Genomic DNA, 12,791 nt, shown 5'->3' with positions numbered 1-12,791 from the left:
TGATAACACAGCGATTAGGCATTCACCTTTCATGCAGCCGACCCGTGTTCGATTCCTCCGCCCCTCTGGTAGAGACCGGCAAGCTACCGAGAGTATGGAGCCCACACAGCAGAGCCTGGCAAGCTACCCGTGCGTGTTGCATATGCCAAAAGCAGTAACAATAAGTCTTTCAATGAGAGACGTTACTGGTGCCCGCTCGAGCAAATAGATGAGCAATGGGATGACAGTGACAGTGCTCATATATCTGAAATATAAACAAGAAATTCTATGAATAAACATGTTAGGAAACAGTATACTTGATTGAGAATACAGTTGAAAGTTTATCCAAATAAACCTGCTTATCTGTCTTAAAACCATCAATATTAATCATTTTCATGTGCCTCAATAACATTTTAGATAAACATACAGCATAAAGTAGTCACTCAACCAGAAATATCATCAAATAGATCTACTTTGAACATTCTGAAATATATATTATCATATGTTGATTTTTTTATTGAGGCAGAAGCTTAATTAGAGGGTAATGCACTGAATAAAATATTTTTCCTTCTGCACATCTTCAAGTAATGTGCACAATTTAGCATCTTTCTCTACCACTTCTACCACTAATAGGCTATGTAATTTGAGCAAGTTTATTCTTGTTTTCTAGACCCTGTAAAGCATGGAAATCACTGTCAACTTTTTTGCACAGTGATGACACATGAATAGAGAAAATACATAAAAATGTCTACATCACCAGCACCAGATAAATCCAGTGGGCCTTGCTCACTGCTGTGATGTTTTCTATACTGCTCTTTGAAAACCAGATGTTTCTCTCCTTCCTGCCTCCACATTTCCTGCTATCTTCATTTGCCATCTATCTGGCTAGTAATTATGGAAAGAGACTTGTTAAGGAGGAATTAAGCACCTCTGAAATCTCTAGTTTTATGAGGAAGTAAAATTACTGTAATCAATGGCAATGTATGCAGTGGCCCAGAATGTCTCTCCCCGACACACACACACACACACACACACACACACACACACACACACACACAACACACATTTAAGCCCATTTTGATTGAAATTTAAATTTAATTTTTAAATAATCAGCCCATTTTTAGTTTTAGTTTATTTTTTTTTTTGCTTGGGGGCCCTACCCAGAAATGCTCAGGGGTTACTCCTGGCTCTGCACTAAGGCATTATACCTGGTGGTGCTTAAGGGACCATATGGGATGCCAGGGGTCAAAACTGGGTTTGCTGCGTGCAAGGAAAGCACTCTGCCTGCTGTATTATTGTTTTAGCAGCCCCCCCCCTCTTCATTTTTAGTTTTTTAATCAGTCAATGGTCTCTTTGTATTTAAAATATCATGCGCTTCAAATTCTCACATTTCCGCAGATGGAACATCATTTCTTTCTCTCTAACTGCATAGGAAATTAGAGTAGAAGATTTTTCTATAAAGTGAAAATGTGATTCACTTAAGGAACCTATTTGGAAGCAGTCAGATAAGAGAATTTCTTAATACGAGCACAGCTGTTTCCATGAGTGAAGGAAGATGAGGGGTCTCAGGCGCCAGTAAAAATGGGCTCTTTGCACGCTTTCCTAATGTGCCACTGCAGACAGCGTTTGCTTGGCTCCAGTATTGACTGTGGCTTTCTGTCAATTGTTTTAACATTTTGTCTTGTCAACATAATCTATTAACTGGTTCGTGTCAGATTCCAGACTGTGGGGTGTCCTACATTCCACAGTGGGATGCTGGGTGCATGTGGGCTGCCCTGGGGTTTGAATTCAAAGAGTCATGCTTATCCAGCAGCACTTTAAGTCATGGAGCCAACTTTCAGGCTCCTTTATAGCTTGATTTTACTTAAATTTTGAAGGAAGATATCCTACTTGGTAAAATGTAAGGAGAAGGGTCTGGACAATAGTACAGCACATAGGGTCTTGCCTTGCATGTGACTGACCTGGGTTCAATCACTGGCACCCCAGCAGTCCCCTGAGCCTCACAGGGGATGATCTTTGAGTGCAGTGGTAAGCCCTGAGCATGTCTGGGTGTTCCCTTCCCCAAACCTGATACAGGAAAATGTAAGAGTAAGATTGGAGAAAGTACATATTGCAGTTGTGATGCAGGCAGCAGAGAATGCAATTGCTTGTTTTTGTAATGGTGGGTTTTTAAAATATTTTATTTGAAGCACTTATTCACTGTACTGTTCATGATAGGATTTCATACATACAAGGTTACACCATATCCTCCACCAAAGTGTCCTCTTCTCTCCACAACAGCCTCAGAAACCACTTCCAACTGCCACCCCTTCTTTCCCCAACTTACTTGGTAGTAAATTCTGTAAACCTGTTATTACATTTTATTGCCTTTGACCATTCTAATTTCCGAACTATATTTCTATGTATTCTACACTGAGAGACACCATTCTGTATCTTTCTAGCTCCTGGTTGATTTCATTCAGCCTGATACCTTACAGTTCCATCCATGTGGTGGCATATTGCATAATTTCATTTTTTCTTTATAGCAAAGCAGTATCATGTGTGTGTGTGTGAGAGAGAGAGAGAGAGAGAGAGGGAGAGAGAGAGAAAGAGAGATGGAGGGAGGGAGTTTCTATTCTTGGACACAGGTTGTTTGCAGATCGAACTATTGTGAATAGCGCTGAAATGAACATTGGGGTGCAAATGTTTTTTTTTTTTTTGAAATAGTGTTCTTTGGGCCATTGAGGTAGATGCTGAGAATTGGAATTACTGGTTTTCAGAAGTTCAGTTCTTAGTATTTTTGAGAAATTTCCATATAAAAGAGAACTGCTTCCAATCCTCAGACTCTTCCAGAAAGATGAAGAAACAGGAACTCTCCCAGTTTCTTATGGCAAACATAACCCTGACACCAACATTGGACATAAATATCACCAGAAAAGAAAACCTTAGACCTATATCCCTGATGAACATAGACACAAAGATCCTCAACAAAAAATTAGCAAACCAAATCCAAAAAGATTATACACCATGACCAAGGATTTAATCCCAGGAATGCAAGGAAGATTTAGTATACAAAGGTGGTTTAGTGAACTTTTCTCAAATCCTTCCACCAAGGACTTTCTTTCAGTGTGAGGCCAAAGATAACTCAATACCTCTATTGCAAACTACAACACCCAACAAGAGAGAGAACAAAAGGGAATGTCCTGTGGCAAAGGCAGGGTGGGGTGGTGGAGGTTGGGGTAGGGGTGGTGGGAAGGATACTGGGAACACTGGTGGAGGAGAATGGGCACTGGTGGAGGGATGGGTAAACAATCACTGTATGACTGAAACGCAAACACGGAAGTTCATAAGTTTGTAACTATACCTAAGGGTGATTCACTAATCAAAATTTTTTTTAAAAAGTCTTAGAATTCAGTTAGTCTTTTCTCTAATCTTAACATGCCTTTTTTAATCCTTGGGACTGCTTTTCTGAAGGAATGCTTCTCAAGTTGGCAGCTCAGTGTTTTTGCACGTGGGTGGTACCTTGGAGTCTTCATACTGCTTTGGAGCTGGTGACTTGACAATGTCTTTGGATCCCATCTTGGTACTTCGTCCAAAACAGGAGCTCTATCTGCCTGTAATATAAATCTCCTAGAGTTTTTACATCCTTAAATCTTTGGGGGGCAACTTCATGAATATCTATCTTCTTCTATAACTACTTTCTGTTGGCCAATGCATATAGAACTACCTATTTAAGAGAGTTAAATATCACCTTGACCTAACAAATAATTCAACTTTTTTCTCAAGATGTCCCTTTCAAGCAGGAAGAAAACAGGAAGTGTGGACACAGGTATTCAATCATCCTTTCATTTAAAATAATCAATATCCATATTGGGGCTGGAGTGATAACACAGTGGGTAGGGCGTTTGCCTTGCACGCGGCCGACCCGGGTTCTAATCCCAGCATCCCATATGGTCCCCTGAGCACCGCCAGGGGTAATTCCTGAGTGAAGAGCCAGGAGTAATCCCTGTGCATCGCCGGGTGTGACCCAAAAACCAAAAAAAAAAAAGACATTAAAATAATCAATATCCATATTCAATACTATAGAATATTACATAATATCTCAACTCCAGCACTGATAGCTAAAATAAATATTTATTAAAATATTAATAACAAATTATTTGGGGGAAAAATTAAGATCTCAGGACATCTAATACAAAGTCACAATTTTTTTATTTTTAAAGAGAGTACAAGTGCATAAAATTGAAAAATAGTACTGATTTCCTTGAAGAAAAATTTAAATATTGAGTCATCTCGGAAGGATATTTTCTATATAAACCTAGAGTTTTGTTTCTTCTTCTTGTTTTTTTATTGGAGTGGGACCTACCTGTGGTGCTCCTGGATAGCTGCTCAGGGGATCAATGCAGTGCCATGATCAAACCAAGATCTTCCACATACCAAACACATGCCAGTCTGTTCAAGTCTCTCTCCAGCCTCTACGTATGTCCAATTTTTTAAACCAAGGCTAAGCATAGGATGGGAGTCTTTTTCAATGGTATTAGATATTTCCTTGACTTTTTATGATCTTCTTAGGGACTGGTATGTATATACTGGGGCTCTTTGGGACAGGAAAGTGGGTAGAGTTGCTGACCCCACCATTTGCTCAGGTCAGTATCACTTTTCTGGCCTCCTCTTTTGATTCTGATTGAATAATACATATTTCAACCTCTTTGTTTTCTGTATCTGTGGTTGACTTGGGAACAGTGAAGAAACAATCCTGTTTAAAATGATCTTATTAGGATATGTTTTCAAATATCACTGATATCGGAATAGAGATCAAGTTCCTATAATTAAAATGATGGGAGAATGAGTCTGGGAATATGTGGTAGGTGTGTTTTGGAGGACTGAATTACTACATGAGAAATGTCTGGTTACATGATAGAGATAAATTTTCTTAATGCCAAAAGAATTCTAGGAAAAATATGCTAAAATCACTTTTAGAAAATCTGTGTTCTAATCGCACATCTAGTTAGAGAAACAAGAACCCCAAAGCAATAGTATATAATCACTATATCACTGTCACTGTCATCCCATTGATGTCGGTGGGCCCCACGGGTGACTTACGTGAAACGGGGAGGAGAAAGACGGTCACTTTCTCTCCAACCGCCTCAAACACCCGGGACCCAGGGTTACTGGGTTCTTGTCTAGCTCTCGGAAAAGAATTTCAGGAGTAGACAAGCAGTGAAGTAGCAGATTTTATTTAGAAGGTCTTAGGGAAGGAGGAATGGATAAGTGGAAAAGAAAAACCAGTAGGAGTAACGCACTCAAGAAAGAACGCGGGCTCCTCCGAACATGGAGAGAGCTCTACACACATCCTAGCACTGGACATGAAAGCATGAAAGTACACATCTCAAGGGGGAGATGCGGGCGACACATGTGCTTGGGCACCACATGTGCTCGGCCACGTGGGCACAAGCAGCACATGGGCTCAGGCAGCATATGCACGTGCTTCCTTTGTTCAAGGTGGACTTTATAGGGTTTCTTCAACCTGCCCCCACGTGGGGGCTTCTTCCCAGGTAAAAGTCCGTTGCTAAGGAGGTTACCATGGAGGCTGGGTCTTCTTTAGGCTGGATCACATTTTAATCAGATTAAGGGAGAGGTTGACAGAATTGAGGAACTTCATAGTGAGGGGTTCAACCTCCTCAGGGTCTGCTGAAGGTCTTATCAGGTCCGTTTCCTCTATCCACAGGGTGGGTCAGTCTCAGGATTCTCCTCCCTGGAGACTTTGATAATCTAAGTTTCATTGCCAGGGGCCTTTTCCTATCTACCTGCCTACATTACCATTGCTCATTGACTTGCTTGAGTGGGCACCAGTAACGTCTCCATTGTGAGACTTGTTGATTCTGTTTGGGCATATCGAATATGCCATGGGTAGCTTGCCAGGCTCTTCCATGGGGTCAAGATACTCTCGGTAGCTTCCCTGGCTCTCCGAGAGGGATGGAGGAATCAAACCCAGATCAGCCACATGCAAGGCAAACGCCCTACCTGCTGTGCTATCTTGGACAGACTTACAAAGTGCCTCAATTTATTCTATCTGTATCACCTACTAAAATCAGAAACTTCTCTTCTCACTGATTTTCTTCCTCCTGTATATAGATCTAGTCACATTTGGTTCTTCTTACTCCAGATCCAGTAAACATCCCCTTAAGGCACTGTAAAAGGATTGGCTATTTCCAAGAGGAATCTCTCCAACAATATATTGATGTCCGTGGGCCCCACAGGGTGGCTCATGTGTAGTGGCAAGGAGAAAGATGGTCACTTTCTCCCGATCAGCCTCTGCCACTGGGGACCCAGTGGCCTTTACTTCCCAGGGTTACTGGATTCTTCATTTTGCCTCGAAGGAAAAAATTTCAGGAGTAGATAAGCAGTGAAATTACAGTTTTTATTTGGAGGTTTTGAAGGGAAAGAGGGAAACAAAGTGAGAGAGAGAGAGTAGAACGTGCTCAAGAGAGAACATGGGCTTCTCCAAGGGTGGAGAGAGCCCCTACATACATCCCAGCATTAGACATGAAAATACACATTTCACGAGGGGAGATGTGGGCAACACATGTGCTCGGGCACGGCATGTGCTCAATCACACGGGCGCAAGCAGCACATGGGGTCAGGCAGCATATGGGCGCCCTTCCTTTATTCAAGGTGGTCTTTATAGGGTTTCTCCAACCTGCCCCCATGTGGGGCTTCAACATAGGTCAAAATCTGTTGCTAAGGGAGGTTGGGAGTGGTGTGGTCTTCTTTGAAATTCCTTTCCTGGCCTTTTATTTCTGCAGGAGCTTCACTGAGTCTGTTGCTGTAGATGGGTGAGGGTCTTATCAGGCTTTTGTTCCTTTTTTCTCCTGTTTTCTTCTGAGGGTCTTATCAGGCCCTCACAGCAACTTCTGGGCTCTTTCTTCCCAGGAAATGTTGCCATTGTCTTGGGAGGGGGCTTTTTTATTTTGCCTACATCAATATGACATATTTGTGATGCAGTAAAAATGATATAAGAGCTTTAAGATTAAAGGCTAAAGAAAATATGCATAAAATATATTATATATTATAATATTAAGTTATTATAATGACAAGTTATATATTACCTACTTTATGTAATAAAAACATGAGAAATGTCAGAGCAATTATTCTCATAGTTGATGTATGAAAAATGTAAGATACTGAGATTAAAGGACTTGATATTATCTTTCAAATTTGAATGTATAGGTAAAGATATTTATAATTATTCCTGAATCAGCAGAAAAATTTTGAACATTAACATACCCTTTGGGTCTGTCCACTAAAGTTGAATTTTCTGTGAATGTGTCTATTGATAATCTTATTATGTGCTTACTAAAAGAAAAACATCAATTAACTCTACGTAGGTATCAAATAACAGCATAATATCTCTGGTGATGATGAATTTTTTAAAATGCTGCATTTGGTAGTGCTAACTTCAATTTTGTGGGACAAGAAAAATTAGGTACAGGGATTAATAATTTCAAACTCAAAATCTATAAATTATCATTGCAAAGCTTCTCTTTAGTAAAGACTTCTCATGATAAAGGCATAGCCTAATCACATAGCTAAGATTCATTTGTGTGTCTCTTCTTCAACTTGATCCAGATGCCATTCACTGGACGAAGAATCAGATCTCCTGCCACGCCAAGTTCTTCTCTCTTCTGGGTGGATTCTACCCAGAACTGCCTCAGGATCCAGGAAAGAATGGTCTTTTCTTCCATCATGGCAAACCTTTGACCTTCAAATTAACATAAATACCCTCACTTCAGTTAGCAATATAACTCAAATATGAGAAATAATAAGTTTCAAGTGACCTAGTATATATTGCTACTATATGTGTGTATATATATATGTGTGCATATACATATATATATACACACATAATGTAGACACTGGGATCATCAGAATAACTTAGGCTGTTTGTTAAAAACAAAGATTCTTGAAGACCCTTCCCTAATCATTGCATCTGAGCACCTAGGGAGGAGTAGGAAGTCTGATTGTTAGCAGTAGCCCCGGTGTATTCAAAGCATTGTAGTGGTGGGAGTCTTACTTTAGTTTGCTTTCTTTCAGGGCTTTTTTTAATTTACTGTAGAATCATCAAATATCATCCAGGTCTATCCATTAAATATTCATCTTAATTTTGTTATGTTAATGACACGTTAACATATATCCAAATTTCTGTTAATTATAAAAGGATAAAAACATTGCTCTTATATGTATTGATAATGCATGGTGATGTTGTGAAGTTCCTCAGCTGTCCTGTTATTAGCATTCTTTCTTTTGTGTTGCAAAATGTAGTTCTTAAAAGCAATAAATATAAATAGCTGGTTAAAAATAAACTCATTCTAAATAAGTAAATGGAAATAGACTCCCCTTTAATTGTGATTTACATTTTAAAACTACATTGAAATGTATCATGTTTCATATTATGGGCTGAGTTCCACCTCCCCTAATCATACTGCTAACTCCTAGTACCTGAGGATGTGAATGTACCAGGAGATAATAAGAAGGAAATTAAATCTAATTATTTTATACATTTAGGGCCTAATTCAATCTGATGGAGTTCCAATAAAATCTTTGTGTTCTTAAAAGAACAGATTAGGACACAAACACACACAGAGGAATGATCAGTAAAGGTCTTTCCTTCCACTGGAGAAGATCATCTACAAATCAAAGATACAGGGAGAAGACCATCTACAAATCCACAGGAAAATAGCCTTGGTCTTGGATTTAGCTCTAACATTCCCATTCAGCCTTTTGTACTTGACTATGACAGCCCTAGGAAACAAATAGAGTAATATTTGAAAATAGTAAGATACATAAACTTGGCGGCAGAGCCTGGCAAGCTACCTGTGGCGTATTCAATATGCCAAAAACAGTAACAAGTCTCACAATGGAGACATTACTGGTGCCCGCTCGAGCAAATCCATGAGCAATGGGATGACAGTGACTGTGACAGTGACAAAAAATTGGAAAAAAACAACTAATTTGGAGACTATTTTAAATTTCAAAGAAATTTTTATAGATTGCAGGGGTAAGAGATAATATAATAGTTAGGGGGTGCTTGCCTTGCACATGACTGATTTCAGTTCAATCCCTGGCACCCCAAATGGTCCCTAGGGCCCCCTATTAGGCATAATCCCTAAACACAGAGCCAGGAATAAGCCCGAGCACCACCAAGTGTGGCCTCAACACCAAAACAACCAAAAACAAAATAAAAAAAATATTTTATTTGTAACATGCAACCATTTCTTTCTTTTACTTTTCATTGTTTTTTTGAGTCAGACCTTGCTATGCTTACTCCTAGCTCTGTGCTCAGGGATCACTCTTGGCAAGGCTCAGGGGAGCAGGGATCAAACCCGGGTTGGTTATGTGCAGAACAAACACTCTACCAACTGTTTCACTCTGGCCCTGTATATTGAAAAAAAAAACATTGTGTGAGAAAATTACTATTATTAAGAACAAATGTAGGTATGAAGTAATGGAAGTGCAGGAAAAGACAGGGATAAACAAAGCCAGTCCCCAGAGTTTAAATGACATGCCCTGCAGAGTAAAACCCAGACCAAATATGCTGTGTGAAGAAAACTTCACTGGTGTTCCTGAAACCCGTAAGATCTGGGCCTGTGGGGCTGGAGCGATAGCACAGCGGGTAGGGCGTTTGCCTTGCATGCGGCTGACCCGGGTTCAATTCCCAGCATCCCATATGTTCCCCTAAGCAGGGCCAGGAGTAATTCCTGAGTGCAGAGCCAGTAGTAACCCCTGTGCATCACCGGGTGTGACCCCAAAACAAACAAACAAAAAGATCTGGGCCTGTGTTATAATCCAGGAAGAACAGAGGCAGGTCAGCCTTGAGTGACTGCAGAAAACTCTAGGTCATGATCACTGTATCACTGTATCACTGTCATCCCATTGCTCATTGACTTGCTCGAGCGGGCACCAGTAATGTCTCCATTGTGAGACTTGTTGTTACTGTTTTCGGCATATCGAATATGCCACAGGTAGCTTGCCAGTCTCTGGCCGTGGGGGCGAGATACTCTCAGTAGCTTGTCAGGCTCTCTAAGAGGGATGGAGCAATTGAACCCGGGTCAGCCTCATGCAAGGCAAACACCCTACCCACTGTGCTATCTCTCTAGGTCCTGGTATCATCACTAAAATAACTAATATATCAGAACTCTTGCCTCCTTATCAAAATCACACCCAGGCACCATGGCAGTTTATCATTATCATAGCAATTTATGAAAGTGGCCTCTATAATCAGAAACTGAATTCCAGGTACTTCCTGCCCACTTGGAAGGAGACTTAAGAAGCAACAAGAAAGATGTGAAGGCTGAATCCTAAGAAAGGCAAAACAAACACCATGCGTCATCATATGCTCTTCGTTCTCAGCAATAGAAAACAAATGATCTAATGATGCCTTTTCAGCAGGTCTGGTTGGTGGGGGAAAATTCCAAATAATAATAGTGGGTTTTCTGTCAAAAATTGAATGCAATCAAAGTAAAGAGAGAGTAAAGTGAAAATCATCTGCCACACTGGCAGGATGGGGAGTGGGAGGGGAGTATACTGTGCTTCTTGGTGGTGGAACATGTGCACTGGTGAAGGGATGGGTGTTTGATCATTGTATGACTGAGACTTAATCCTGAAAGCTTTGTAACTGTTCTCACGGTGATTCAATTAAAAACAACAACAACAACAACAACAAATAACAATGATGTACTCTCTGCACCCTTGGCAGTGTCTGCTATTTTCTCTCTTTCTTAAAAACTTAATTTTATCCCAGCTGGGTGCTAGTTTTCTTTATTTGTCTCCTTTACTTTTAAATTAAATGCTTATTTTAATATTTTCTGCTCACCGTGAAATCCAGCATAGGGATTAGGGATGAGGGCAGCTGTAGTGTCAGTCCCCTGGACTTCTCCTACTACTCATACAGTGGTCAAACTAATTTAATGGATACTAACCTATACAGTTTCTGGGTCCAGCAGAGAAGGGCACATATGCATATGGATGACGCCCTTGGGAATTCTCAGGAAAGAACCTTTCTGGCTTGAATTCCTCAGGGTCTGGGAAGAACCTTGGATCTCGATGCAGTGCATAGGTAAAGATGATTGCTTCAGAGTCTTTCACAATTTTGTAACCCGCTGTCAAGAAATAGTCAAGATGCTATAAGAAGGGAGCAAGACAGGCAAATATTCAGGACATCTACTGAATATAACAAATTCCGCCATTTATCACAGAAGGTTGAAATGATCGCCAAAATCTCAAACTTTGCTGTAATATTTTCCAGTCATCTATAAGTCTGCATTACTTGGGGAAGATAAAAAGGGATTGGGTAATCTATCAGGCCATGGAGAGAGGTCAGAGGTGCCAGAGCACATGCTTGAGACCACGTTCCTCCAGGCACCACTAGGTGTGGTCCTGTGGTTCCTAGAGCATCAGGGCACTGGAAGCATCACATAGCCAGAGTTACATGGGCCTACTGGAGAGGTGTCACTGGGAGTGGACCCCGGGTCCCTAGAGCTTGGGAGTTCTCTCTTCCCACAAATAAAAATGTATGGTCACCTTACCATTTTATTCTGAGGAATACTTACCAATTTCACAATCTTCATTAAGACAACGAGCAAATAAAGGCACCGAAGGAAATAAGCGAAGAGCCTCCTTAATAACACATTCCATATATTTAAGTTTTTTCAGGTCCTCTACTGTGACAGGATGGTCAGATGTCCCTGATTAAAAGTAAACACATGAGGTAATAGTGAAAAGGTAGTTGGGTTTGGAGGGCAGAGTCCTCAAAGCAGATAAAACTAATTAAAAAGATCAAATGTGAAATATCTTGCTTCAAGAAGAATTCTGAATATTACACAAGCCTCACCTGGCATCCAGCCTACAGCAAATCTCTGGACTAGCTGAAGAAAGAAAAAGAGTAAAAGAAGGTAATTGAACATACTAATGAAGGATACAATGAAGTACAAAAGAAAGGCATAACAATCAAACCAATGTGGAGATTTTGAAAGTAGAAAAGAAATATAACAAATTCCACCATTTATCAGAGAAGGTTGAAATGATCACCAGAACCTCAAATTTTGCTATAACATTTTCCAGTCATCTATAAGTCTGCATTACTTGGGGAAGATAAAAAGGGATTGGGTAATCTCAGTATAGTTTAAGTTTGCAAATATTAAATCAGTTTACAGAATAGAATTTTTTGATGGAAGTCGTCCATCCTAAACATAAGTTCTCTCCAAAGAAATCCATGTGAATGGAAGTGGTGATCCATCTTCAACATCTTACGGAAGTCAAGTATAAAGTATACAGGATTTGACAAAATGTCCAGTCAGGGGCTGGAGAGATAGCACAGAGGGTAGGGCGTTTGCCTTGCACGCGGCCGACCAGGGTTCGATTCCCAGCATCCCATATGGTCCCCCGAGCACGGCCAGGGGTAATTCCTGAGTGCAGAGCCAGGAGTGACCCCTGAGCATTGCCGGGTGTGACCCAAAAAGCAAAAAAAAAAAAAAGTCCAAGTCAGACCAGAATAAGCCATAGGAAAAGGAAGCAAAGAGAAATATCTATCTAGTGTTGCAAAGCAGCCTTATTAGTAAGTTAACGTGTAACTTCAAGCATTTTCCACTAAAGGTACCCAGTGATAGAACAGTAGTATACTTAACTTTCACCTAATCAAAGGAGGAACATGAGCAAGAAAAAACAGAACAAGCAAAAGTCATCTTTAAAGCCCAGAAAGCACAGAATGTGAACAAATAGCACAGAGATAGTGTCAGTGCTTTAAACACAGACTTCTGAGCCAAGCCAGAAAACAA

The 12,791-nt window shown here is 40.4% G+C and overlaps 1 protein-coding gene across 2 annotated transcripts in view; it reads right to left on the bottom strand.

Annotated features, from left to right (window-relative positions):
- Positions 1-6,360: 6,360 nt before the first annotated feature.
- LOC101557255 (cytochrome P450 4V2-like) overlaps positions 6,361-12,791 on the bottom strand; it is a 31,436-nt gene continuing 25,005 nt past the window's right edge. For both annotated transcript variants that reach the window (XM_004610340.2, XM_055140466.1), the window contains 3 exons: positions 11,568-11,702; positions 10,938-11,117; positions 6,361-7,720 (listed from right to left, as the gene is read on the bottom strand). In XM_004610340.2, the coding sequence (XP_004610397.1) occupies positions 7,548-7,720; positions 10,938-11,117; positions 11,568-11,702 (488 nt within the window). In that variant the 3' untranslated portion in view covers positions 6,361-7,547. The remainder of the gene's footprint in view (positions 7,721-10,937; positions 11,118-11,567; positions 11,703-12,791) is intronic.

Source organism: Sorex araneus, chromosome 1 (assembly GCF_027595985.1).
Source record: "Sorex araneus isolate mSorAra2 chromosome 1, mSorAra2.pri, whole genome shotgun sequence".
In the NCBI taxonomy this organism is placed as follows: domain Eukaryota; kingdom Metazoa; phylum Chordata; class Mammalia; order Eulipotyphla; family Soricidae; genus Sorex; species Sorex araneus.
Note: the sequence above shows the minus strand (reverse complement) of the source record. Positions and strands in the feature narration are given on the sequence as shown.